General features: G+C 41.6%; 1 protein-coding gene across 1 annotated transcript; it reads right to left on the reverse strand.

Moving 5' to 3' along the window:
* LOC108934460 (PDZ and LIM domain protein 4-like) lies at nucleotides 1–26,512 on the reverse strand. The gene is made up of 7 exons (XM_018752322.2): nucleotides 26,267–26,512; nucleotides 19,550–19,701; nucleotides 13,709–13,793; nucleotides 5,692–5,879; nucleotides 4,834–4,991; nucleotides 1,754–1,895; nucleotides 1–1,209 (listed from the first exon to the last, which is right to left on the reverse strand). The coding sequence occupies exons 1-7, from the start codon at nucleotides 26,357–26,359 to the stop codon at nucleotides 1,005–1,007; spliced, it is 1,023 nt and encodes a 340-aa protein (XP_018607838.1). The 5' UTR covers nucleotides 26,360–26,512; the 3' UTR covers nucleotides 1–1,004.
* Between the last annotated feature and the right edge of the window lie 363 nt (nucleotides 26,513–26,875).

Raw genomic sequence — 26,875 nt, forward strand, 5'->3', positions numbered from 1 at the left:
ATAAAAAGCATTGTGGGAGTACAATATTTTCCTCAGTTGTTTACTTCAGCAAAACAACTCTTTTTGACATTTAAATACATTCAGAATATTTTTACAACCCCCAACCAATGCTTTGAAATAGTTGTTAAAATATCATGAAGCTGTATTGAAAACAAAACCATGATTACAATAAAATTTGAAAAATTTTAGAAAAAAAGTTTCAGAATTACCATATTATTTGCCACCAACATCAGCCTATAAATTGATTACTCATGAACATGGAACGGTGGTTTCCTCAACGGAGCTGGCTGTTGCTAAACATGCCGTTTCCGCCAGTGTGGGCCAATGTGTACGGTTGCATTCAAAACCATAATAAATCTAGACCGATTCCACGTTACAGGTTTGTGGGCCGACTTTCAATAGCCCTCCCCGTCTCATTTCTGCCTTTCCTACAGGTTCTACAGGCTGTATCGCAGAGACAAAAGCCTTGATACTTTAACACTGAAATATATCTTGAGAGGTGACAAAGATTGCCATTTCAAACTAAACGCAAGTAGTAAACTTGGGGTTTGGTTTTTCAGTTCCATTTCCTGCTGGCTGGGGGGGGGGAGACTCATTTCTTGTTGATTAAATACATGTTTGACTGAACCTTCAAATCCAAGGGACAAAATTTCATTACTTCATCTCACTATCCCTACATACTATTTTTAAACTAGTCAAAACTGTGGTTTACAAGTGCTGCTGATACACAAAACATTTATCAGTTCAGACTACAAGTTAAAATTTCCTAAATCAGTAATTTCAGCAGTTTGCACAACCTAAGTCTGAAAGAGGAAAAAACAAAAACCACACACTAGCAAGGATAGAATTCCTTAAGTGCGGCATGCCAGGGGGAGAGAAATAACCGTGGAAAGCTCAATGTTCCTTTATCCGTTTCTCTGAGCGACAATTTGGACGTGCAGTGCATAGAAAAATGTTGCGAGTGAAAATCCTGGGAAAAGGCACAGATGGGAAATGCAGGAGCTTCACACCAGTTCCACTTTGGAGTTGGGGTAGACGGCAACAACATCGTATCCCTCGGGTGGCTGCACGCGGGCCTTGGCGTGGGTCTCGCAGTACAGGTTCTCCTCGATGAAGAAGTAGCCCCGTTGCTTCAGGTTCAAGCCGCAGTCATCGCACATGAAGCACTCCGGGTGGTACAACTTGTCCCGTGCCTTCACTATTGTACCCCTAGGGATGCAAATGCCAAAATTATTAATAAAAGTCTTGCAAAGGGTTTTATTTATTACAGTAATATGACACTTTTACAGAACCTACTCAGCAAATAACTCAAGGATGTTAGTATATTTACCTTGTACTCATTGCAAATTAATAGTAAATGTAACTCTGGAGTTACAATTGAGACCAGGAGTCCGTAAGTTGACAGTACAGTTTTAAGATTATCATATTATACAAACTGCAAACATACAAAAGCGTTAATGAAGCCCTTGCAATGGGCCTTTCACAGGAAGTACTGTACTAAATGCCAATGCCATGCAGTGACATTTAACAATGCTCATGAATTTCTTATGTGGAGCAAGAACTATGAAGGTGTTAAAATGGTCCAAGTGTAGGACCAAACGCTGCTGAAGAAGTTAGAGATTAAAGTCTTTTCCTGGGAAGCAAACAAGACCTAAACAAAAGTCAGGATGTGTTTACGTATAGCAGGGTGTGTTTATGTCTGCTGGGGAGCTGGTGATATGGGACTCGCCGGTGTCCACAACGCTGTACTCACACGATGCCTTGTCCACAGCGGGTGCACTGGGGCAGCTTCTGTAGGCCAGGCAAAGGAGTGTTGATGGGGCTAACCAGCCTTGGGATCGGTGACCTGACCGGAGACCGGAGGCTCCTCCCAGGTCTGTCTGTTGGGGACACACCTGCAAATTGAGAAAGAAGAGTCACGGTGGCCTAAATTCGCACATGAGCAACTGCTGGAGACACGGGTGGCCTGTCATCGCCTCACACACCGCTCCAAGGCACTGGGAAGGTCAGCGCCTGTTCACAGAGACATCCCTGGACATTGCGGGTGTGTGATAGTCTTGTCACAGGGCCAGAACATTTCTTCATTCGCATGTTAAAATGTTGCAGGCTTGCCAGCTCCAGCTCAGTGGGGGCTCATCAATTAAGGGTATAAACACAGCTTTTGGCAGCAAGAACATTCCACATAAAAGCCCAAACACTCACATATAAGTGATATGATTGTGTTCTTACCCATTGCTGTGCCAGTCGGCACAATTAACTCACTGTTTCAGCCTTCTAAAAGGACATTTCAAGTGGGAAGGGGTGTGCGAAGCTATGCAATACAATGCACCTGCACCCCCTCCCTCTTCCTTTAAAAAAAGGAACACACACACACACACACACACACACACACACACACACACACACACACACACACACACCTCTCTTTTTCAAGCTCCTTTTGTTTCCTAATCCTCCCTGTCTTTCTGCAGTCCCTGGCTGGTTGGAAGGTGAACGTTAATTTTACTGCCGGTGTCCTAAAATGGGAGGAATGCTTAAAGCAGGCTCGTAAATCCTATTTAAGGCATGCAGTATCCCCCCCCCCTCCCCAAAAACAGTCTGGGGACAAGAACTGGCCCCAGGGATTCTCCACTACTATAAAGTTCAGACCTGCAGCTAACAGTGAGCTTTAACAGAGGGTTCAATACGTGCAATTTGGTGGAATGTGTGTAGAATAAGATACTCAAGGTTTGTGTCCCCCTTTAATTACGTGCATCGTGTGTCCTGTTAACTCGTTAATTTAGAAGACTAACACACATCCATGCTATTTCAGTGTTCTACTACATGAGACCAATATCTCAATGGCCTTGCTTCTGCAGTCAGCATATACATAAAGTTTTTCTGGCATCGAACAAGAAAGGGTAAATTAAATGTTACTGAACTCTGTCCATACAAGCCAGCAGTATCATCTGGCTGCCTGTTTGTCCTCTTCAGAAGGAGCCAGAAGTCAATCATTCTCAGTCTTGGCCCTGATCTGGTGAAATGAACTCCCTCTATCCCTCACAACTGCTGAATCGCATCCAGCATTCACAAAGGGTCTCAAAGCTCATTTATTTTAGACATATTCCCTTCCCGAGCTCCAAAACAATTTGAAAGATAGTCCTTCACTGCCTGTTGAGTTTTAAATGTACCCATTTTCTTAATCATATGTCCCTTCAATAGATAACCATTGGAACATGTGTTCTATGACACCAGAGGTATTGCACAAGCCACGTTTCAATAATTGTGTGCATCAAAGCCCTGCGTGTTCTCGAACAAACTTGTTTACTCAGTTTTAAAATCCTTTGGAGAAAAGAATCTCCCAAATGCATACAAGCAAATGTACATCTTCCATCTCAGCCCATTTTAGCCTTTTGCAAAGCACTTATTCCCCCCCCATACTAACATCAGCTGGACAGAATGTTGGCAAGTTAAACAAGACCCACATACTAAACAGGCAGGCAGCTGAGAGTATAGTGGTTAAAGTGGTTGCCTTTGGACCCAAGGGCTGTAGGTCTGAATCCCACCTTTGGCTGTAGTACCCTTGAGCCAGGAACTTACCCTAAATTGCACCAGTAAAATTGTCTGCCTGTGTAAATGGCTAAATAATTCTAGGTACATTAACACTATGAGTTGCTTTGGAGAAAAGTGTCTGCTAATTGCCTAAATGTAAATAAAACTGTATTCCAGTCTCCAGTGACTTCTTTCATGCTGTTTTCATAAGAAACAGATGCTCATTACTCAACTTCATGATACTGGAAAAACACAAATATTCTGCAGTCCACTGGCCACAACTTTAGCAGAAATCACTTTCAAACCAGCATGGAACGACAAACTATTCTGTTAAATTGATGTTGTGGCTCAGCTACAACCAGTGCTTGAAAACACAAAGCGTTGTGCACGGCAAATGACATTTCTCCTCCAACTCTCAGCTTAATACACAAGAAAACATTTCCCAATATACATCTTTTCATGCGAAGTTCACCAGTGCCACTTGGTGTTATCTTTTAAGGAGGCTCACTTGCCGTTTCTTCTGTCCAAAATATGACATCACACATTGGGGGGGGGGGGGGCTGGAGTGTGGCATTAATGCACCCCCTCTAATTGCTGTGCCGACAGGTCGATAAGGTCCTGTTAAAAGCCGCTGTGACTTGACACCATTAATCTGTCTTAATGCCCGTTACCGTTTAACGTTAAATTCAAAGAATTACATGGACTGGAAAGACAGTTTGGACAGAGTCCAAATTTTGCTCAAGCACCTCAGACAATGCGTCTCATTTGTGGATTAATTTGTTTGCATTGTCATTCACATATAAGAAATACTATTAATAATTAGCAGGTAGGATGGTGTACAGCTCTCCATTCAAAGTATGTGCTAAATATAAAAGGACTGTTTCAGTGCACTATTAGAAGCTAAAAAAAAAAAAACCCACACGGTTCTTACAATTAAACCACAGTCCATTTGTTCTGAAACTGAGCTAAACAGACACTACAATACAATACTACTAATCAGCTCTAAATCCAACTAAATTAATATCATCTTAGCTAGAATATCACACTTATACAGGTAATGGACATCACTGAACTGTAGCACAAAGAAGGGACTTGGACCAGTTGCCGTTACACCACAATTGTGCATCATTTTGGTACCTTCTGCTCTCTCACACACACACACACACACACACACACACACACACACACACACACACACACACACACACACACAGTCATAACAGCAGATAAAAGCATTCTCACCTTTTCAGATGCACGATGCACATTGCATGAGCATGATGAAACGAGAGCTTATACCCTTACCTCCATCTTCAGCTTCCAGGATGCCCTGGAGATACCGGAAAGAGCCAGACTGCTTTGGGGCAGAGACTGGCTCCCCAGGGTCCTGCAGCATCTTGTAAACATCTGATTCCATGTCGAACCCATTTCGGCTGCTTGGGGAGTATACCGGTGGCTCTGGGCTGAAAACAGTGTCCCTTCTTAGATGCAACAAAAACACCGGGGTACTGTACAAATTTTAACACCCTGGGATTTTACTAGGGGGCTTTTATAATTGTTTGCCCTCAGTAATTCACACAGCATTTGTCCTAAACCAAAAGCTCAGAAAGTATTCACAACTCCCAGCATATCAGCTACATCCATTAAAGTCTGAAATTTCTTCACATGCAAAAAATTACTCGAAATACACACACACACACACACACACACACACACACACACACACACACACTTTTCATTCTGTAAATGCTGTACCCAAGCTTAGTAAAAATGTTTGCACTCAGAACTGGTTCTCACTTTCAGAAAGCAATGTTGATAGCACACAGTGCCAATATTTGGCTGTTTATGGCATGAAGGAAAATAGCACAAAATTTCCTACAATTTGTATGGGGGGGGGTGGTGATTACAGCAGTTAACATTTGTTTTGCGAGGCAAAAAATTAAAATATCCAAAACCCAGACATTTGCTGATCAGGGAAGGTCTGTATGCCATTTGACAAAACACCTGAGAGGGTGTGTCACTGGGTGCAGTGAGCAAGGGCAAACTCAGTGCTTGCTGAGCCATACAGCCTGAGCCCTGGGCGTGTGCACACACATTTATTAGGGACCTCCAGGAAGGGGCTAAACAATAAGCAGCTTTTCTGTGGCCCCCAGCTCTGTTTACCTGGGGGAGCCAAGGCTCAGGGCGCCCAGTTGCCTCGGCAAGGCCCGCTCGCCATTGTTGCTGCTCGCATAGAGCCCTGCTGGGGTATTATACTGTGGGTTGGGCCTCGGGCCGCCGTTCTTCAGGGGTACGTCGGGGGTGTGCTGCACTGGCTTTCCTCTGTAGCTGTTTCCGACGGTGTGGAAATCCTAGAATAAAAGGATGGGGCAGTGAAAGCCTTCTCTGGTTCATTCCCTGTATTCATGGAAATAGTCACCTGTGTTGCAGGTTTTCCCCCCCGAAAGGCATTAAATGACTTCATACTGCTCATAAATCAAATTCCATATTCAGTGTTGGTGCATGTACCAGGATGATCAGTGAGACTCAAAAGGCATCTCTCCCCCCCCCCCCCAAAAAACACCATCTGCTGTTATGGTCCCCTTTCCAAAAAGGGGAAGAAACGTGACCTTAAAATACTTAATCTGATAAGTTACACTGTCTGAAGAGATGAACAGCTAGACACTGTTTAAGTTGCAGATTTTTACCGGGCATATACCATACAGAATACTGTAGGATTTATTTAAAGTATGAGCAGGAAAGGCACCCGATGACCAACCCGACATGTGAAATATTTGCTTCTGTTAAAGGGTTAATGTTACATCTTCATTTTCTTGTAATACTTTAACAAAAAAAAAAAAAACCCCAACATGTCTAACTGAAAGATAATGAGTGGTGATCATTTATGATAAAAGGAAGAAGAAACAAAAGTACACACATGTGGAATTTTGACCCAAACACACTTTAGACCTTTAAAGAGCCAAGAAATTTAAGCTGCTAGATGAACTGAAAATGAGTTCAAGAGCCTACAGATTCTCTCTTTCACAGGTTCATTTCCCCAGCTGGTAACTGGATACATTTTAAAATACTGCTGTAAGGGCATATTTGTAAGAGACCTGGTACAAATCCCAAATTGCACATTTGGGCTCTACAGTAAATATTCTGTCCAGAATGGAATGACTCAGTGCAGTAAGACCTGTGTAGTTATGAAAGTCTTCCTCTGAGAGAATGAAGGATGAGCTACTACAAGCAACAAAGGTTCACAAGATCTCTACAGGACTTCAGTCACTGGCCTCCTCTGGACCTGCAGATGTGTTTCTTGCCCGTGACTCCAGGACCACACATGCTGCAGCCCCCCACCCCACCCCACCCACGTTCTTGCACTAAGCAGTCACAGTGGACCCCCTGTGCACTCCACTCCACCGCCAAGCCGGAGCCACTGGGTCTCAGACGGTGTGAGCAGACCAAACGCAACCACAAAGGACTTATTCTGCCTTACTCCTACCTTTTCACCCTGTTTACTACCAGTGACTGGATCAAGCATGTCTTTTCAGGTTTCAACATCTAGAGCATCACAAAGAAAGGTGGGGGTGGACCTCAATATTGTATTACTCTGTTCATGTCCCAGCATCTTTTCTCTTCCATAGATTCTTTTATCAATGCAAACTGAATTTGTGCATGGAATCTAACAAATAAAAAACATAATTTGTAAACTGATAGTGTTCCGCAGTTCAAGTTTCAACATCCATAAGTGATAAGCATTTAAAATTCCTCTATTCAGCTTTGATATGACTTTGAGGTACAGTACTTTCAAAAAAACATTTATATTAAAATTCATTCATACAGAACAGCATCATGCGCTCGTTTAAAATAAAAAGTAAACCATGAAACTATAGATACTTTAACAGTGAAAATGTGAGTCCACCTGCAAGAAACTAGTTTTTTTTTTTTTTTTTTTTAATATAAAAAAATAAATGAGCCATTCAGTTTACAAATGTGAGCAGAAAACAACCCGATGCATCTTGCCAACTCCTCTGCAGGAATTCCGGCGATGTTGCACACCTGCGCAATGCTTTGCTTTCATTCCTCCATCCAGTTCATTCCACATGTACGCAAACCTTTCGCTAGTACGGTATATATCAGCATTTGGTTTATTTTAAATCCCAAAACCCACATTGGGCCAAAAACAACAAAATCTGAGCTTGGCTGAACTCTACGACACCCTGTAAGACAATGCCAATTTTAAGGTCCATGTTCTGGAAACGGAGGGAACTAGTTCACAGCAGTAGTATTTATAATTTGTACTTCAGTGGTCTCATGTGCTCTCAACATAGATATTTTTTTACTGCACACAAGATTTACACGTTCAGAACATCTGGTATGCAGCTAATAAAAGTGTCAGTTTAGAAGTGCTCCCACCCCACCCCCCTTTTCTAATGTTCAAACTGTAGGCATTGCTTTCATTAAATTAATGGAGTTAATTTGGGAGTCTTACTGATTTATCGCTTCTGTTTTGTATGAAGCCAGCATATGGATAAAAGAGTTTAGTGTTCAGAAGCATGATCCACATTTAATATGCACCACTTTTATCTAGGTGAACAGCGTTAATCACCTGGCAACCTTATCTTGTTATTTTGTCAATACTCTTCAAATAGTCACTGTTGCTAGGAACAGCCCGCGTCTGTGGAGTTTTCCCCTCTGTGGTTTTCACAGCTATTGTATCGGTGGGAAAGGAAGAATTTAACAGCACTGGCATTGAATACAGATACATACATTTTTAGTATTCGTAGACTTTTCACATACCTAATTTGTTTCTGCTTTTTTTTGAGCAGAAACAGAAAGGTGGATTGTATTTACATTAAGGGGTTCCTTTGGCTTATGAATTAAGAGTCTTGGATTTCACCAACCTGTTTTACAATGGCAGTCAAGTACTACCTTTTAGTTCTGTGTGGCTGGAAGCAATGACTGCACCATTTGAGATCGTCATGGTGCTGCTAACAACTTTTGGGAGTGTAGACCCTTCTAGCCAAAGTGAAAACCACTTATCCCTTTATTTATATAAAAAAAAAAAAAAAAAAAAAAAGCCTCATTTACAGCCATTGCCTTAGCAAGTATGTATAACCATCCCCCCCATCAAAAGTAGCATAAAGGCAAACTCAAAATCCTCTTTCCCCCATATACCTGTCAATACACCTCCACTTCTGTGGAGTCTCCCCATTTTTCACAGCTGGATCTGGGAAACCAATCCTTTTACACTGTACTCAGTTACAGATGAAATACCACTACTGTAACTGCCATTGGCATTACTGGTCACACACCACAGCACAGGAAAACGAAGCAAAAGTTAAGAGTAAATGGAGATGCATCCTGTTTTCCCTACATTTTCCACAAAGAATTTTCCCCTCGCTCCAACACATACCAAGCAGGAAATTTTTCCAGAATGAATGCTTGATTAATAATCACTTTTGCTTATTACTAGCTCTTGTGGGGAATCAAAAAGCCGAGTAAACGGGGGTCATGAGTTTGTGACCCGAAGCAGCCTACGATTATGGTATCTTCAGATTGACCTCTGTAATACTGTGATGATTAACCATGTTGAGCAAGAGAGGGGAGGCAGAACTGAAACTCACCCGGAGAAGCCTCATAACACTGAGCCACATAACACTTAAACATACATGCCAGACTCAAAGTTTGTTAAATAAGATTGGTCAAAACCAGAATGATACGAAACATAACACTGAACGACAGATACTGTCTTGCCCGGACTTTGAGAAGTAACGAGAATCCCGAGTGATGAAAAAATTACGGTCTGAAGTCATGTATTGACCCCAACTGTCGGAACTGATAAATGCTTACTGAACAAATTCCACCAGCTCTGCCAGGCTTGGCTGAAGGTTGGAGAATACGGTCGCAGCGAAAGCTTTTGTGGCTTTCAAATTTTTGAGCACTGCACTTTCTGAGGCCACTGTAATTCCACCAAGGAGTTTCCATCTAGCATCAATAAAATCTCAACTGACCAAAACTGATTTAAATCGCATCCTGTTGGCAGATGCTGTAGCATATGATATTGCTTTCTGCCCATCAGGTACATCACAGTATTAAACAGACTAGGAGGAGGGGGCTGTCATTAAAAATGTACTGTCTTGAGAAAAGGTTTAAGCCATTGTCCAAGTTTATAGAAACACTTAAATGAGTAAGGCACTTTATTTATGGTAATCTGTTGTGTGTATAACACACACACACACACACACACACACACACACACACCATCAGAAGGTGGCCATTGATGTGGAAGACAGGTGTAATTGACTAATGGCAGTATACCACAGGAACTAATATACCAATGTGATTTTTAAACCTAGTAATGTTTCTAGCAACAATATTTCAAATGAACCTACCCCCTTGTTGTTCCGTCTTAGATCCTCTCACACACACACACACACACAGTCTGAAACCACTTGTCCCAAGCAGGGTGGCAGCAAACCAGAGCCTAACCCAGCAACACAGGGCACAAGGCTGGAAGGGGGGGGGGGACACCTTGGAAGGGACGCCAGTCTGCTTCAAGGCACCCCAAGCAGTACTTGAACCCCAGCCCCACCACACAGTGGGATGCGGCCAAACCTGCTGCGCCCCATTTGTTTTCATCCATTTTGAAATCAACACAGGTTGAATGAAAAGGGTCCGTGATGCCAAAATAAATAAATACTCACACCCCTGTTGGGAAGGAGAACACACTAGAGGTGGGTTACACTGACAAAATACCCAAAACACCTCTAAGTGTTTCCTGCCATCCTGTCCAGTTAGCTAGCTGGAATTTCCAAAACAGCTAATGTGATGGCGCTTCCTTTTTCCTCAACCTGAATAATAGTGCCAAAATGGATCCGAACTTAGCATTCCACCCTGAAACACTAATGAAAACTTACAATGGATACAAAAGCATTCCCTTGCATTTCACACATTTCACTTGAAATGTTGTACCACACTTTAAATAGCCAATGCCATTTTGAAATGGTAGCAACTCAGAATACTAATTAAATTTTAGTGCAATCCAGTCAACGTTATCATAAACGTGCCACAATGGGCAGTGTCTTAGCCTGGGGTACTTTGGGTAGGAAGGTCATGACATTGTATGGTACAGGGGTACCGTGTCAAAGTGTAGGCTGCCTTAATGCTCCAAGTATATTGGGACATGTCTCAAAGACCTGTCAATCTGACTGCCCTTCACATGAGGCTTCAGCTCTAAGGTTAAGGCAGTTTTGTCTCTACAGATTCATTGAGTAATGTCAAAAAAACCAGTACATGATCAAAAAAAAAAGTTAGCTGAACAAATAGCTATACATAGCATGAGGATGTTTGAACAAGTAATCATGGGCTTTTCGGAACATCTACATCAATGTTTACACAATAGCTCCTTTAAACATAATAAAAAGAATGACATAACTCATTCTTATGTTTGTATATGGATGGTTGGGTAGAATAATCAGACATTTAGAGCCCCCTGTGTATTTTACTGTCTTTTAATGGCCCAAAATGAATTGTTCTATATTGTTTCCTCCATCCACTTGACTCATGTCTTAATTACTAAATGCATTAGCAATGATGTTTGATCTCTCTGACCATCTACTTGGTCTATCAGATTTCAAGTAAGGTCAGGTATACTGTAAAACTAAGTGAAATCCAGTCATGTGGAATTCATTTGGCTTGATTGCTTGTACTGAAAGACAGCAAGCTGTACAGGTATTTTTATGAACACACAAAAAAGCCTCAGACCTTAAAGCTACATCTAAATTTGGGGCCAAATGGAGCTTTTTTTGTCAAAGTCACTTGTTTAAGGCCTGGACCATTTAAACAGTTGCAACACTGGCTTTCAAATAGAAGCATGAGGCTTTGATTAAAATTCAATGTATAATTCTCTAGCAAGCCTAGACCGAGATATTAAATAGAATAAGTTGTAACAATTCATGGTCTTTCATGAGAAAAGTATTTATGAAGCTGTGGATAATGACACTTTGTGGTCCTTAGGCAGTAAAAGTAATCACAGATGTGATGTTGCTAGACATCTTAGATGCATAACAGCAATGCTGTCATTGTATTTGGTTTCTCACACATTAGAACATTACACTATTAGCATACTTTTAATACATGTGTTTATGGTGGCAATGCAATGGTTACAACTAAACAGATAACTATCCCTTGTGGCTGTTTATCTGGAACAAATTTTTAAAAGATTACATTTCTTCAAACAACATGAATTCATAACTGAAACTATATTTAGGGCCATGTCATACTCTGGGACCTGAACATACAGGTTTAGAAGTGCTGACATTAAGAACAGTCAGACAAGGCTTCGGTTTATCAGGCAGTCGCACCCAGTTCTGGCCACAAGTGTTCAGGCCTTAACACGTATAACATTCATAAGACCGAGCCTTCCTGAGACTTTAATGGTAAAAGTTGATATCCATTCTAACTTTAACATGTTCTCAGTTAAATACGTTTTGATTCAAATTAGTTATCATGCATTATTCCACTTATTTCAGCTTTTGTACGACACGACCAAAAAAAAAAAAAGCAATGGTTAAAAAGACGTAAATGTTTAGAATTTCAGTATTGACTGTATAAGAGACTACATGGGTAAAGACTAAATTTCATAATGTAAGAGAAAAAAAATGAAGAGGGGGTCTTTTTTGGACTGTGGGAGTCATGACTATACAAATTCATTTGGCATTATACAAGGCATCACAAGATTTACAAACTCCATTTATCCAAAATATTGGCATAATGGCTTTTGATACTCAAGACAGAATTTATCCAAAGCCTGTCTAAAATAAGTCAAAAGTTGCATGTAATGTACTATAGTCAGCACCACATGTCTACTGAACATAAGGAAAATTTGTTTCTGAAACTTACACCCATTAACTACTTGATTCACTGTGATGATCATGAAATGGTTCACATGTCTGCATTTAGAGCTTTCCATCTACTGGTGTGTTAGGAATGTGAGAATGTTGCATTAGGGGAATTACAGGAAATTTCAAAGTAGTATCATATTGGGTATGTTATTTACATGTATTCATTTAAGTTGACCCTTTTACCCCAAACTTACAATGTTAAACTTCTTACAACTATTTACCCATTGATACAGGTGGGTCATTTTACTGGAGCAAATTAGGAAAAGTACCTTGCTCTTGCACACTACAAACTTAAGACATTAACTGGCAAGCTTTGGAGCCAAAGGCAGGAGCTGAAACCACTAGGGTAGAACCATTTAAGAGTGGACTTAGCTGGTGAATGTTTCTGTGAGGTGGACTAAAAAATAGCATCAACTGCCTTTTAATGGGATGATTGCAGAGACAGCAGCACTATTAGCAGGAAAAGTTGAGTTGGTGGGTTTTTTGATATATATGCAGTTTTACAAAGTTTTTCGAAATACATGTGACGTGTTTAGTGGATCCCTGCTTTATATTTCTCATCCTGTGGAGACGTGATCAATTCTTTCAACAGAAACCTCTGCTGGAGAGACAGAAAATTTCCCTGGGTTTTCCAACCATGGTCTAGAAACAGGGGAGAAAAGGGAACAGGTATAATGCAGTTTTGTATTCTTTTCTGAAATGTATGTTGCTTTGGAGAAAAGCATCCACTAAATTAAATGTAAATACAAGAAAACACTACTTGTTCCCAAAAATACTGTCTAGAAACATATCGATCAATAACCTCATTAAGGGCTTAATGACCATGAAGTGCTTCCTATCATGCTGAAATCATGATATGAAGCAATGAGGGGAACTGTAGCTCTCTCATAATGCAGTGCTGCCTCTGTGTATACATAGTTGAACAGGTAACCATTTCATGATGTTATGGGGAAGCTGTTGGCTTCAGTGTGGTTCTGTCTGTTCTAGAGTATTTGCTGGGGGTGTCTGCTTTTTCCATACTACCATTTAACGCTGTTGCAGGGACTGCCAATAGCAGTCAAGGTGGGTATTAGGGATTATACAGTGTGTTAGTGGTATTTGGGGAAATTGGGGTATTTTAATAGTCTGGGAATACATTATTCTCCCCCCCCACCCACATTTAAAATAATGGGAAATGCGCTCTTTGTATCCAACAAGTCAATATATATGCAACTTTTTGAAGCAGATTAGTTCTGTAAACCGAGGGATACCTGTATCTTATTTGCATGCACTACAGCCACTGTCACTCATACCTGAGATTCTTGCTCTGGAGTTGCTCTAAATGGGCTTGTTTTGCCATTATCTGAAACTGTTGGAGACAAGACCTTCCCGTCTGACCTGAAGAAAAAACAAAAAAAAAAAAAAAAAAACCCATCAAGAGTAGAAGTGAGAAAAATCTGCTGAATCAAGATTGTCACAGCAAGCCAATGTGAGATTTCTCATTGTGATGTCTGCCTGGTGTTTCTCCTCAAAAGTGCTGCAATTTCCTGGTCATACTATTATTAACTTCAGCAAATGATGTTATGGCTATAGTCTGTAGAATAGATAAACATTCAAAAAGTAAATAAATCCTTAGTACATATAGAGTGATATCAACTTGTACTGTTTAAAGCAAAACATCTTATAGAGCAGAGAGAAGTAATGAATTCAATCTGTGCAATGCATAAATAAATGGTCATCCAGAAGATTGGGAGACTCATTGAAATTCCTGGCAAGTTTATGAATCTTGTCAAAAAGCCTTTTGATAATCTGATGTTGCACAGATTGGCAGCTCTTGAAAGGTCAGTTCTATGACATCACCTCCCTCAAGCTGACCCGGTCAAAAAGCCACCGAGCAGTCCTTGAAGGCAGAACAGAGTTTTCCACAGCACCATCTGCCTCAGGCTGGTCCCCTACACCTACACAGTAGCCTGCATGTGGAGTTCCAGCATCAATGGGCCTTCTGTGATCACTCCATTGGTGGAAAATTCACATCTCTGATGAGCTCATCCCAGTTCAGCTGGTGAAACCACAGGATGGATGATGCAACAAAACAGAATTGAATGCAGGGGAATTCATGTCAAAGCCCCTGCATGTGCTTCAGCTTGCACGTTGATTCTGCCAACCTCCAAGACCAAATAATCTGTTCTGCATTCTCTTAACATAAATGTGACTTCACACCAAATGGGGAGTGGGGGGAAGATTCCAGTGCCTTGCATACATCTGTTATACACATTCTGGTGAACTTAAAATGGGGGGGAAGGGGGGGGAAAAAAAAGAAGAAAAAGAAAAAGAAAAAAAAAAGCACTAAATATATAGAAGAGTACAGGATGTAGAAAGCATGGAGGTATCTTCAGATATGTGCTACTGCCCTTGAACAACTTAATCCAAATTGCTTGCTTCCTAAATAGGAAGCACACTGTCAACCTGATAAAGCATGAAAAGGATTAAGTATAGAGTTCCACTCCAAAGCAGAGTATCTTCCACAACTGAGCCCAAGCCTGCAGCATTTGAAAGACTGAAATTCTAGAGAAACTGCAGAGAGCTTGAGGCAAATATTTTAACTGCTTTCAGTGCCATGGTTTCAATATGCAATGAGATTAGTAGAAAGGTATTTGCTGAAGCACAAATAGATAAAAGTGTGGGAAATGCTACGATTTATGTTATGTCACCTTTAATAAGAGGTGCCACTGAAACATGACTTACACAAACAATGCTTCAATGCAGTAGTTCTTGAAATCAGATCCACCACTACATTTTTAGAATCTTAATGTGTTGGCAATAGTTTTCTGACTTTTCCAAGATTATTTATCTTCTAATTCTGAAGCTGGGCTTAAGATCATATATAGTTTAATTTTGGCAGCACATGACTTCTTTGCATTAACTGCTTTTTCACTTAAAAAAAGGAAAAAAAAAAAAAAAAAAAACAAAACACCATTTTCATATGCAGGAGGCCCATTCATAAACCCATGCACTAACTCAATAGACTACTATATGGGCAGAGATGTCTGCTCATAGCCTCTGCAGAATATCTTCATGGTCCAAGTCTCATGACCCATTCAGCATGGACCTGCTGGCTCAGGAGAACCCTTTCTGGGAAAAACTGGCACAAATTAGCGGCTGTCATACATCTCTCAGCTCTATCCTAGCATGTACCAAGGGATATGTCAAACTTCATTTGTTTGCGATGACGTCTACTCCCGGTCACTCCTTGACCAGTTGTGGGTAGATCCAACAACAAAGGCAGGAGTTTACCAACTGAATCACTCAAGCCAGAGTCCCAGTTTTGCCAGATGGCCCATTTAAAATCAACTCCGCACTTCAGCTTTTCCCCTCCTACATGAGGTTGTGATGAAAACCTCAGTGCCTATGAAGGGAATCAGTTGAGAAAAGTCATTTCCTAGCAATTTGTCATTTGAATGTATTTAATCATTTCATTCACAGGCTCCACCATAGGAAACACTGCCTCTTTTAGGCCATTTGTTAAATAGCTGCACAATAAACCATCTGGTTTCTTTAGAGCTTCCTACTGTGAAAACATGAAACAATTCCCCTACTCATTCACACATTTTATCTCATACTTCACTCTTAAAACAGACTGAGTTGAAATATGATGCACATCATACATCTCCCTTTTCCCTCATTCCAACAGAAATACCCTCTCATGACTGAGGCAGCATGGATTCCAACAAAAATTCAAATCCAACAGCTACAGACCAACTAGTAGAGTTTTTTTTTTTGCAAAAGAACACCAGGCTCTTTCACCACAATGGGTGATTACATGACTTCCATTTTTTCAGGGGAGAGAAAAACATACCACACACACACACACACACACACACACACACACAAAAACTGCTAGCATTACTACAAATTTTGTTTTGTAAAAGCCACTGACATTGTTCACTTCTGTTCATGGTAGATGGGATTGCATGGATTTTACATTTATACAGCAACAGTAAATTACAGACCTCGATGTCTTTACTATTTAAGTCCCTTAACAATGTTATATAAGGATGACTACTGTAGGCCTGGAGTTCTCTACAGCAATGTTGCCTGTGTGTGTTCAGCTCGGTCTCCTTCTCCGTGCCTCTCCATATTGAATTAAAGGCCACTTGGAATAGTTGGATTATAATGTTTTCAGTAAACAGCACTCCCCTTCATCATCCTGACTTTAACAAGATATTTTATATTTAGTCCAAACCTCATTTTATAGTAACCGAATACAGAGCGCTATGGTCTTTCTGACGCTCACTCTGATTACATAGCTCCATTTCCTATGTGCCATCATACACCATAGTAATAAATCAAAGTGATGGTAATATACATAAAAGCAAACATAAGTGTCAAACTACCATCTGGGGGCGGGTGGAAATCCATGCAAATGCTAGCCTATATAACCATGCAATCACAAGTACAGCTACATTTAAGACAGCAAGCTTAAGACAGCAAACCACATATATTATTTTCTGCAGAAGCCTTTAGTAGTATGACTGCCTGTCCTTGGCTGCACCAGAGGCTGCTGTGCAGAGACCCAAGTACAGGGACCTTATGGCAACTTTACAGCAGACATTGCCTCCTCTCCTCCACCATTGCAAATGCCTGTAGTTACATTATCTCACTAAATCGTAAATATTGTCATCTTCCCTCTCTAGGTTTCCTGGCACCAGGGCTGATCCCAAACAGACCAGCAACATCAGATAATCTTCTTTCCTCTTCAGTCTATTCTCTTGTCTCCACTGATGACCTTTAGGACCATTTGCAGTCAGCTAAAACAGCTACATGCCTGCAGTATCAATTTCTGTCAACGTTCGTCCAAAGTATGTGTGCAGTTATCGATTTCTGTCCAAGTTTGTCTCCTCTTCACAACTCCACTCTTATCAGACTATAAAACGGCCACCCTTTCCTTAACAGCCCTCTTTTGATCTGTCATCCATACAGATGAACCATCCTCTTATTCTGCTCCTCTAATTATACATCTGGATTTCTCTGACTCTTTTGACATGACCCTCCACTGGCCTGTAGGAATATACTAAGCACAACTTCTGCTCCAGATCCACAGCACTCCTTAACACCAATATTTACACTAGTAAAACAAATTGATCTTTTTTCTTTGCAGATAGACAGGTCCCTTCAGCAATACCTAGAAGCTTGGCTAATAGCTCAAGAATGACTGCTCTTAAGTTTAGGCTTCATGTCAACTTAAACATGTTGGCAGTTCGAAGTTGAAGTCTATAATTTCAGAAATTCACCATTGTCTCAAGATTCACCTCATCTGCCAGATCCTGACATCCTCCATAGACAGAATCATTTCAAAATGCACAGCTGCTGGTATAGGGCATTATGCCCTTCTCTCTGAGCATTTCCTCATTCAACAAGAAATAATCTTTTCCTGCTGCTATCCAAACTCTTGGGGGGGGAGACTCAAAAGTTCACAACATAATCTCAGGTCACTCCCCCAACCTCTCAATGTCCTCAGGCTTTGCCCTGAAACAGTTTCTGCTTCCCTTAACCATGCAATGCTTTCACACCAAAACTTGTGTGTTCTGCCAGTTCACACAGATAAAGCATACCTTGTAAATAAAGGACTGATGACCTCTAATACACGAGCCAGAACCTGGCAACACCATTTGAAAGGATTTACACATTTTTCTGTAAATAGTAACATTCTAAATGCAAAACCCTGTTCTGTAATTAAAGGTCATCAAGTTTTTTTTAAAAAAAAAAAAAAAAAAAAACCCCACCATCTGTTCTGAAGTTGTGTCAGTCTGATGGCAATTATGTGTGGGCACTGACATAGGACAGCACAAAAGGTATAGTGAAAAACAGATGATTTTTCCTACTTATGGAAGTCTTACCCTTCCAAAGTTCCCAGCTGTACTTTCATTACTCTTAATCCTAATTTAAGAAAAAAAATTCAGAGCCATTATAGTTTTAATCAGTAAGAATTTATTTAGGACCTTGGTAAAAGTTGCAATAGGGAAAGGCTTGTGTATTAATGGCCATAAAAACAGGGTTTTCTTTCTGTGTCCATTTACATTAAATCCATTTCCAAATACATAATGCAGGTCATTTTTGGGACTAGTCAGATCAGACAGTAATTTAATTTTGTTTGTTTTTAGCCCAGTGCCTCCATACGGTATACTGGCCATCTTCAGCAGACTTGTTACATTCCCACCCATATTTGTCAAAAAGCAGAACTATTAATGCCAACACTTGCAGTCTCAAAACTGGCTAGCAAGTCGTTTTCTTTTTTCTTGTGGACTTCTGAAACCCACCATTACGGTAATTCAATCCCATGCTTTGCCTCCTGCCAAACCACCCCACATTCTGAGTAGTGATTAAGCAGATCATTTGTTTAGACTGGGCATGCCTGCTAGGCCACGGCATTCAAAGTTTTATCAAAGTATACTATGATAAATAATTATGGTCCTCCACCCAAGTGCCTAGCCACTATCAGGGGTGCTGTAGAACACCCAGCCCTGCACTGAAAGTGCAGAATACACAAGCCACTTCACTGCTTCAAATAAGCTGGTCAGCAATGAACCAGTGTGAACAATGTTCAACACCAATGAAAAGCACACCAGCATCAAAGGCTCTAAACATCAAGATCCAAATAAAAACTAATTCCTTCTGTCCAAACCAGGTAGCATAAGTGATTTATTCCAGTACAACTGTTAATATCACCATGGATGGCACAGCAAGTAGAGCTGCTGTCTTACAGCACCTGGATGGTGCAAAAGGATGTGGGTTCAATCCCCACTCAGTCTGGAGTTTGCATGTTCTCCCTGTGTCTATGTGGGTTTCCTCCCACAGTCCAAAGACATGCTGTTCAGGTTCCCCCATAGTGTGTGAGTGACAGAGAGTGTGTTCCACTGCTGTATGGATGAGTGACCCATAGTAAGCTGTGCATCTAACAGTGTAAGTCACCTTGGTGAAGGAGGTGTGTGGGCTGATAACACTACATAGAGTTCACTGGAAGTCACTTTGGGGGGGGAGAAGAAAAAAAAAAAAAAAAAGCATTTCCTAAATGAATAAATGTAAACATCAAAGAAGCCTGCTGTTATACCACACAGAAAAAGCAGAAATGACTGCTCTGTGGTCTGGCAGGATACCTGTTGATAGCCAGGATGAGCTGTTCAGTACAGGCCTTGATGCGGTTCTGCGCCTCCATGTGTGTCATACTCTCTGTCCTGTCTCCATTGATGGCCACAATGATGTCCCCAGGACACAGGTTACCCTGCTCCGCCTTGCTCCCTGGTGTTATCTAAAGCACAGCCAAAGGGAGAGAGACACAGAAAAGATGCTAGGTTAAGGAAAAGTAGTGCAATGGCGCATTGAGCAAGACTCACCACGTACTGAGCTTTGCTGCCTTGTTGTCTGAATGTGAGTGCTGGCAGCTGTCATTCCACTTCAAACACTCCGTGCTAAAGAAAAGCATTTAGTCGTTTAAAATTTTAACAGTTCAGAGTCATTGGCAAAATTAAATACGTGAAGTCAGAACCTGCACAATTCCTGTGCTCCATTCATCATAAGAAGCATATCATGTTCAGTTGCTTGAGATGATATTTTAGTAATCTAAACTTTATATGAGCAAAAAAGTTCAAAAGTCTGCCAACATTAAGGCTTTAAATTCAATTTGATTTATAATTATAAAATAACAGTGAATGTTATTCTAACAAAAACCAGCCTTAACCTAAACAAAGGAAATCTATCCTGCCAAATTTAGTACAGCCGAGTTATAAGCCTTAGAAAATCTAACACAAGAAAACACTTCATCCATTTCATTTGAAGCAACTGTTCACTTACTCTCCTCCACGCATGATTAGATTAGGATGACCACAGCTGTATAAACTGTACTCAAAAAATTAAATAGTATTAATCAGAACACACAGTAGGAAGACATATGGATAATTGCTTGCACATACCAATGCTTGTTTAGTGACTTTACTCTCTGGACTTAAAATTTTGTTTAAATATTGCACTACTTCTAGCAAATCACTCCAGATAGCAAAAACACAACAGGAATTAACCAGGTAAATCATGCAACTAAGAGACTACTAATCAATTTAACTGCAGTTTAGCAGCAATTTGTATTTCTGCAGACAAATCTGTGTCTTACTCACACAGAGAAACCCGGGTATATTTAAGGATGAAAAATTTAAAATTACCCGAAGTCCAATAAACATGTGTATCCCCAAAAAAATATATATATAAAAAAAATCCCACCTGTGTGCTTTTCAGTCCTCATGCGTTTTAGATTTTAGGAGGGAAGATTTGGAGCGAGGTAGTTCCCAGTGGAGGTGACACACCTTTAGGAACTGTGCTTGTGAACACATGAGAGCACTTTCCTGCTATTAACCTCCCAATCACCCAGGGGTCTCTACAGCAGGACACTTGGATGCTAAATGCATAAGGTTAAATAAAGCCACCAGCCTTCCCTTCTTCTGCCAGGTCTGTCAGTCTGCCCGTGTTTGCACTGTTACGCCTGCAAGAGACACTCTGTAGGACTGATATGAAACTGGAAACCCACCATACCGTCACTGCAGGAGGGAAGTGCATTGCTATAAAGCCTTCATTGTTGGAAAGAATGCATATTAACAAGTAAAATATTACCGATTTGAGACAAAATAAGGAATGCGGGCAGGAAACGGACTAATGCCCTAAAAGTGTTCAATCTCAGACTGAAGAAGGCTGAATCCTGAGCCTCTCTCACGAGCCGTTTTATCTCAGTACGCCTGGTAAGTGAAGTTGGACTGTCCCAGTAGACAGGCTGATGATTCATGATATTGGCAGACTAATGCACATGTAAACAAACTGATTGCCTTCAAAGAAATCTGCTCCACTCATAGCCACTGAGTTTCTAAAGTAAACACAGTTTTCAAATATATGTGCACACAGTTTCATTCAGTTCCATTTCGCTCAATTTCAAGCTATACTGTGTCAAAGCAGTTTAAGTGACAAATTCTCACCGAATTCCTACAAGTCCTTCCCTTGCGAATCGTTTCAAAATCCATCTGTTATCGATAGCCATTTCTCCAGTGCACGATCGAGGTGATCGAGTCTATGCCAAACGCAAAGAGCATGAGGCAGAGTCCAACCTGGATGGCACGCCAGTCCATCACAGGGGAAATCACTCCTAGACAATTCTATTCACAGAAAGATAAAGATCAACTTGGTACAAAAAGCTCTCATTTAGAGATTAAAACGGTACTGGAGCTTTAGCTAGCGAGGGAGAAGATGTGGATAAGTTTGGTGCTGTGTATGGAGCACACAGTGAGGTCTTCTGCTAATGGATATTATATTGTTGTGGGACACAGCACACCTCAGGAATAACAAGCCATCCATGACTCACTTTCCCAGCTGCCTCATAGAAAAGCCTTTAACAACAGGTACAAAATTCACATATGCAAACACATACCCCTGCAAAAGCATGCAGCCCTTGTATGGGTGGGGAGGTATTGAAGTTGATAAAATGGTTTTATGGCCTCTGCAGGACACATTATTGTACAACAAAAAGACCCATTTATGAGGAAAAATTCAAAAGTGATGAGTAACTTCAATCAAAACTCTGCACCTTCAGAACAACCAGTATGCAATTTGCGCACACACACACGCACTATAGTACTTGATTTGACATTCAAGTCTTTTAAATATGGGATATAAAAATACCATCTTAAACAGCAAATAATTGCATGACTATATAAAACACAAATCGGTGTCAGACATTTCTGGAATACCACAAGAAACTGAACCACAAAACCAAGAAGGCTGCCAGCCTGGTAACAAACACACACACACACACACACACACACACACACACACACACACACACTCTTTCGGAACCGCAGGGAACCAGAGCCCACCCGGCAACTCGGGGCGTAAGGCCGGAGGGGGAGGGGACACACCCAGGACGGGATGCCAGTCCGCTGCAAGGCACCCCAAGCGGGACTCGAACCCCAGACCCACCAGACAGGAGGACCCAGTCCAACCCACTGCGCCCCCAAGCAATAAACACTCGTCATCAAATCATGTGGGACAAGAAAAGTTTGGCCACGCGTGAAATTTCGCAGCGTCAAAGGATTTTGCTCAGCCACCACAGTACACAAAAGCTATTTGTTGGACAGTTTGCTTTGCAGTTCAGAGAGACCGCTGCATTGTTTGGATACTTATACTGAGCAGCAGAGAATAACGTTGACTATCCAGCAGTGCCGTTTGATAATGCTCCTTTTGTTTACTTTCTGAATGTCTGAAACTGGTTTTGGCTTCAAACCTTTTTTTGGACTAAACAGTCTTTCACTGACCTAATATTTAAACTGAACTGTAGATACCAACTCCAAAGCTCCAGAATATCACTAGGAATTATTACAATGGTAAACACTAGTCCTGGGAAAAGGAGGAAAGACATGATCAAAACAGCAGCAGACAAGAAGCCTACCACAAACAAGTGAGGCACTGCAAATGTGTTCTTTTCATATCTTGTATCATCTGAAACTGTTAAATCAGTTTTGGTGGGCTGAATGCCAAAGCTATGTCACCGGGTTAAAGTGTTTATAACAACTGGTAACATTTGGGGGGTGTTTCTGCAGTACAAGGAGTATAGACAATGGCCTTCTCTGTAGAGAGAGATGATCAGGTTATCCTTCACCACAAGACTTTACAGCAGATATGTGCATGTGTGACAACAGCAAAAGGCTGACATAACATAATGTCTAGCTCCATGATACCACGATATTCAGAAAATCTTTATGGAAGAAACACACCAGATCCCTGAAAAGTTCCAGGCCCCTTTCACACCATATTATATTTTTACCATGCAGGCTGCACATAGTGTTCCAAAACCCAAGTTTATATTTCCACATAACGTAAAATATAGTATTACGCTGAATATTTTACAACTATTACTTAATCTATTTCAGCCTTTAAAAAGAAATACTAGCCAAGGAATGTCACACAGAAACTGGTGAAACAGAGCATAAATTTGTAGTTGTTCAGCAGACACATAAGACATTACATTCATTATTTTAGGCAGTTTAGTCTGCTGAAATACAAAAATAGCTTTAAATACCATGTCCTGAACTATACTACATTACTTTAGATAGACTTTTAAAAATGAGGTTTAAACAATATACATACAGTACGGCAAAGCAGTGACAGAAGACACCATAGTTTTGTACTGACAGTTCAATACCACTAACAGTAAGAGGTCGGTACCCACCCAACAGTAGAAGGACTCAATGTAGAGCCTAACTGCTGCTGGCAGGGATGACCTCTTGCAGTGCTCCTTAGAACCATACAATTGAACCAGTCTGTTGCTAAAGGTGCTCTTCTGTGCAGACAGGGTGGCATGCAGAGGGTATGAGTCATATGCAAGACGGCTTGGAGTTTAAGTAATGGTTGATTTACGGTACACATTTCTAGAAAGAGCTCAGAGATCATTATTCCATACATCCACTGTCAACAACCGCTCGTTCCGAGCGGGGTCACGGCAAGCTGGAGCCTTACCTGGCGCCGCAGGGCGCAAGGAGGGGACACACCCAGGACGGGACGCCAGTCCACCACAAGGCACCCCAAGCAGGGCTCAAACCCCAGACCTTACACAGAGCAAGCACCACCATGCTCCTCTTCGAGATTATATATTGATTACAATAATTTTTTTTTTTTTTTTAAATAAGACTGAGCAGATGACTGTCACAATATCTGACATTTATTAACAATTTAACCAATACTGACCTCATGACTGCACATTTCTGCACAGCCCCACATTCTTTTACAATTAGATCATTACTTTTAACGGATCACCTCCCGACTCAAAAGTCAGGAAGTGAATTTGCCCAGACAATTGCTTATAAAGATGGTCTCTTTTTTTTTTGCAAAAAGCATTAAAGCCTTTGTTACAAACACCATTTTCCGGTACCTCCAAGGACTGCTAAATGTCTCTTGACTGAAAACGCAGGTGTTTTAGACCATTAGCTCAGAGAAATGCACTGGGAATCTCTTGGCCATGGAATAACATTGCTTAACATTTGGGGGGGGGGATACGGAAAATTCTCGCAGGCTTTCGCCATATAAATACGACTGGGATTGACTGCTCTGAATAGTCGAGGCTTCATTTGTTTATGAACTTCTGCATTACATCATGTGGCAGCGTCACATGCAGGCCCAACTCCTACGCGGCCCATCGAGAACACACTGTAGCAAACAATTGCATCGGCCGTGTTGAGGTAACCATCATGACCAAACCCTGTTTACATAAACAAGCCTATACCTGCACACACCTGTCCTTTCTGTCCTCGCCCCATTATCGCTGACATGAATTAATCATATCCATTACAGCTGCGCGATCTATCAGGTGAATCTTCAACACAATGACAGATTGTGTCTGACTTCTCTCCTTTTAATGCTGCAGGGAAATGTGTCAATGCCATTTCGACTACAGCAAGCTTTAAAAAAAAAAAAAAAACTGCAGGATGTTAAGAGATGGTGAATAACTAGGGGGGGGGAAGGCACTTCTGTTTGTCCAACTTTCCGAATATCGTCTCTCCACTTGCTTCCACGTAACTTTTCAAGCCTCTTTTCAGTTTCTCCTTACTTCCCCACCGTTTTTCACCCTTGACCGTTGTTTCTTTACAATAGCATGACACTGCCTCTTGCCTGATTAAGGTTAAGTTTTTTCAATTATTGTGTCTGATACAATCCGACATCGATTGATCTGTCTGATGCAACACCTGTCATCCTATGTTGTAATTACTACATTTATTCATCTAGCAGATGCTTTTCTCCAAAGTGATGTAATGCACTCTGTATTTTTCTGAGATGTACATGAACAGGAGGAGACGCTTGGCTGCAGACACGTGATTCTGAAGCAAACTGATTTGTCACAATGCGCATATGAACCAGTACATGATCACGCGAGTAGCTGCATAAAAGGTTTACCTTGTTTTACCTGGCTTGTTACGCTGTAACTACGTTTGCCTTGCACCAACTGAAGCAGTGCACGCCTCGGACAAGGACATGATGAGCGAAACGCAATTAACAGTAAAACGCGAGACAAAAAACTGTCGCGCCAGTGAGTCACGGAGCACGCGGACGGAGACGCGCGCGGCAGCAGCGAGATGATTCTGCTCGCGCAGGGGTGCATCATGCGAGTGGCTCGAGCGCAGCTGCCTGCACACCTGGACTCCGTCAACTGCACCGCAGCCTTTTTATTGCAAACAAAGTGTCAGCGGCGGTCGCGCCGCGAGCTGCGCCGGAGCGCGCGCCCCGCGCCAGCTCACGCCCCTGAACCTTTCGCCGCACTCACTGAGTAGCAGTTTAACGCAGCAAACTCGCTGAGGGGATTTTCGTGCGTCAGTATAATACATTTACCAATTTTAGGATGCCCGAAACTTTTTTTTTTTGCATTTTACTCTTGAACAACAACGCAAAAAAATTACTTCAAACTTCAAAGCGAAGAAAGGATGTAAACGTTTAAACTTTTCTCATATGAACATGTTCGAGAAACTTAGTTTGTTCACGAAAGGCAAAAAAGCAATGGAAACTACGAGCGCACGTCACTTAACTTCAAAACTCGGCTAAGCTCACACCAAGTCACATGTTGTGTATGGGCAATTATGGAGGAAAGTCGGAGAATGAAGTACGTGACGACCGTTAATTCATTCGCAGCAGTCCGCGCTCCCAGCGACATTTTCTCACGTTTGAAACGTGAAAGTGCTCACTATCAGCAACTACTAGTTTCTGCCCGTCGTTAGGAACAGGTTGCTGAGGAGTTTTTTTTTTTTTTTTTTTTTAATAAGAAAGTGTAAAATTGAGAAGGGGGGGCGTTCACGTACCCTGGAGATGGTTAGAGGTGTGCTGAAATCCCTTCCACCCACAAGTCGGAAGCCCCAGGGCGAGGGTCCGTTCAGAGTTACAATCTGGGCCATGATGATGATGTCTGCGCTGCGGAAGAACTCAGAATCCACAAAAAGAGGCGCTCGAGGCAAAGCGGTCCACTGACCACGAGCTGCTAAGCAACGCCGTCCCCTTCGAAAACTTTTACCCTCCCTGTGGTACAATGTTTAAATAATGAGAGCCGTCAGTGACGTGACAGAAGGGGTGTTGCCCCGGCGCGCGGCTCGCGCAGGACCGAACCGGTGGGGGGGGGAGGAGGAGGAGGAGGAGGAGGGGAACGCGCCAGAGCCATGGCAACGGACGGATCTCGTGGCGGAGGGTGGTAGCCGAACGCAGTGTAGCAAAGATCCTTTCACGCGCTGCATTTTTCCCGCACGTGTACTACAATTCCCAGGAAGCTGTGCGCGTCCACATGGCGTCTCCCAACGCTTCTGTCTTCCACATTAAGCTCTTAAATTCAGTAGTAATCCAGAGTTAAGTAGACTTTATAAAACAGTTCATCAGTGTGCGATGCTCTAATGTGGTTGGAATCATGGGTTGCGAATCCG

Source organism: Scleropages formosus, chromosome 4 (assembly GCF_900964775.1).
Source record: "Scleropages formosus chromosome 4, fSclFor1.1, whole genome shotgun sequence".
NCBI lineage: Eukaryota > Metazoa > Chordata > Actinopteri > Osteoglossiformes > Osteoglossidae > Scleropages > Scleropages formosus.

What these genes read in the sequence shown, in the direction of transcription:
- LOC108934460 (XM_018752322.2), bottom strand. Translation starts at nt 26,359, where the DNA reads ATGGCCCAGATTGTAACTCTGAACGGACCCTCGCCCTGGGGCTTCCGA. An exon ending in CACCTCTAACCATCTCCAGG is followed by an intron (nt 19,702 to 26,266) that starts GTACGTGAACGC and finishes GCTGTGCTTTAG; the next exon opens with ATAACACCAGGGAGCAAGGC. An exon ending in CTCCAGAGCAAGAATCTCAG is followed by an intron (nt 5,880 to 13,708) that starts GTATGAGTGACA and finishes CTTTTATTCTAG; the next exon opens with GATTTCCACACCGTCGGAAA.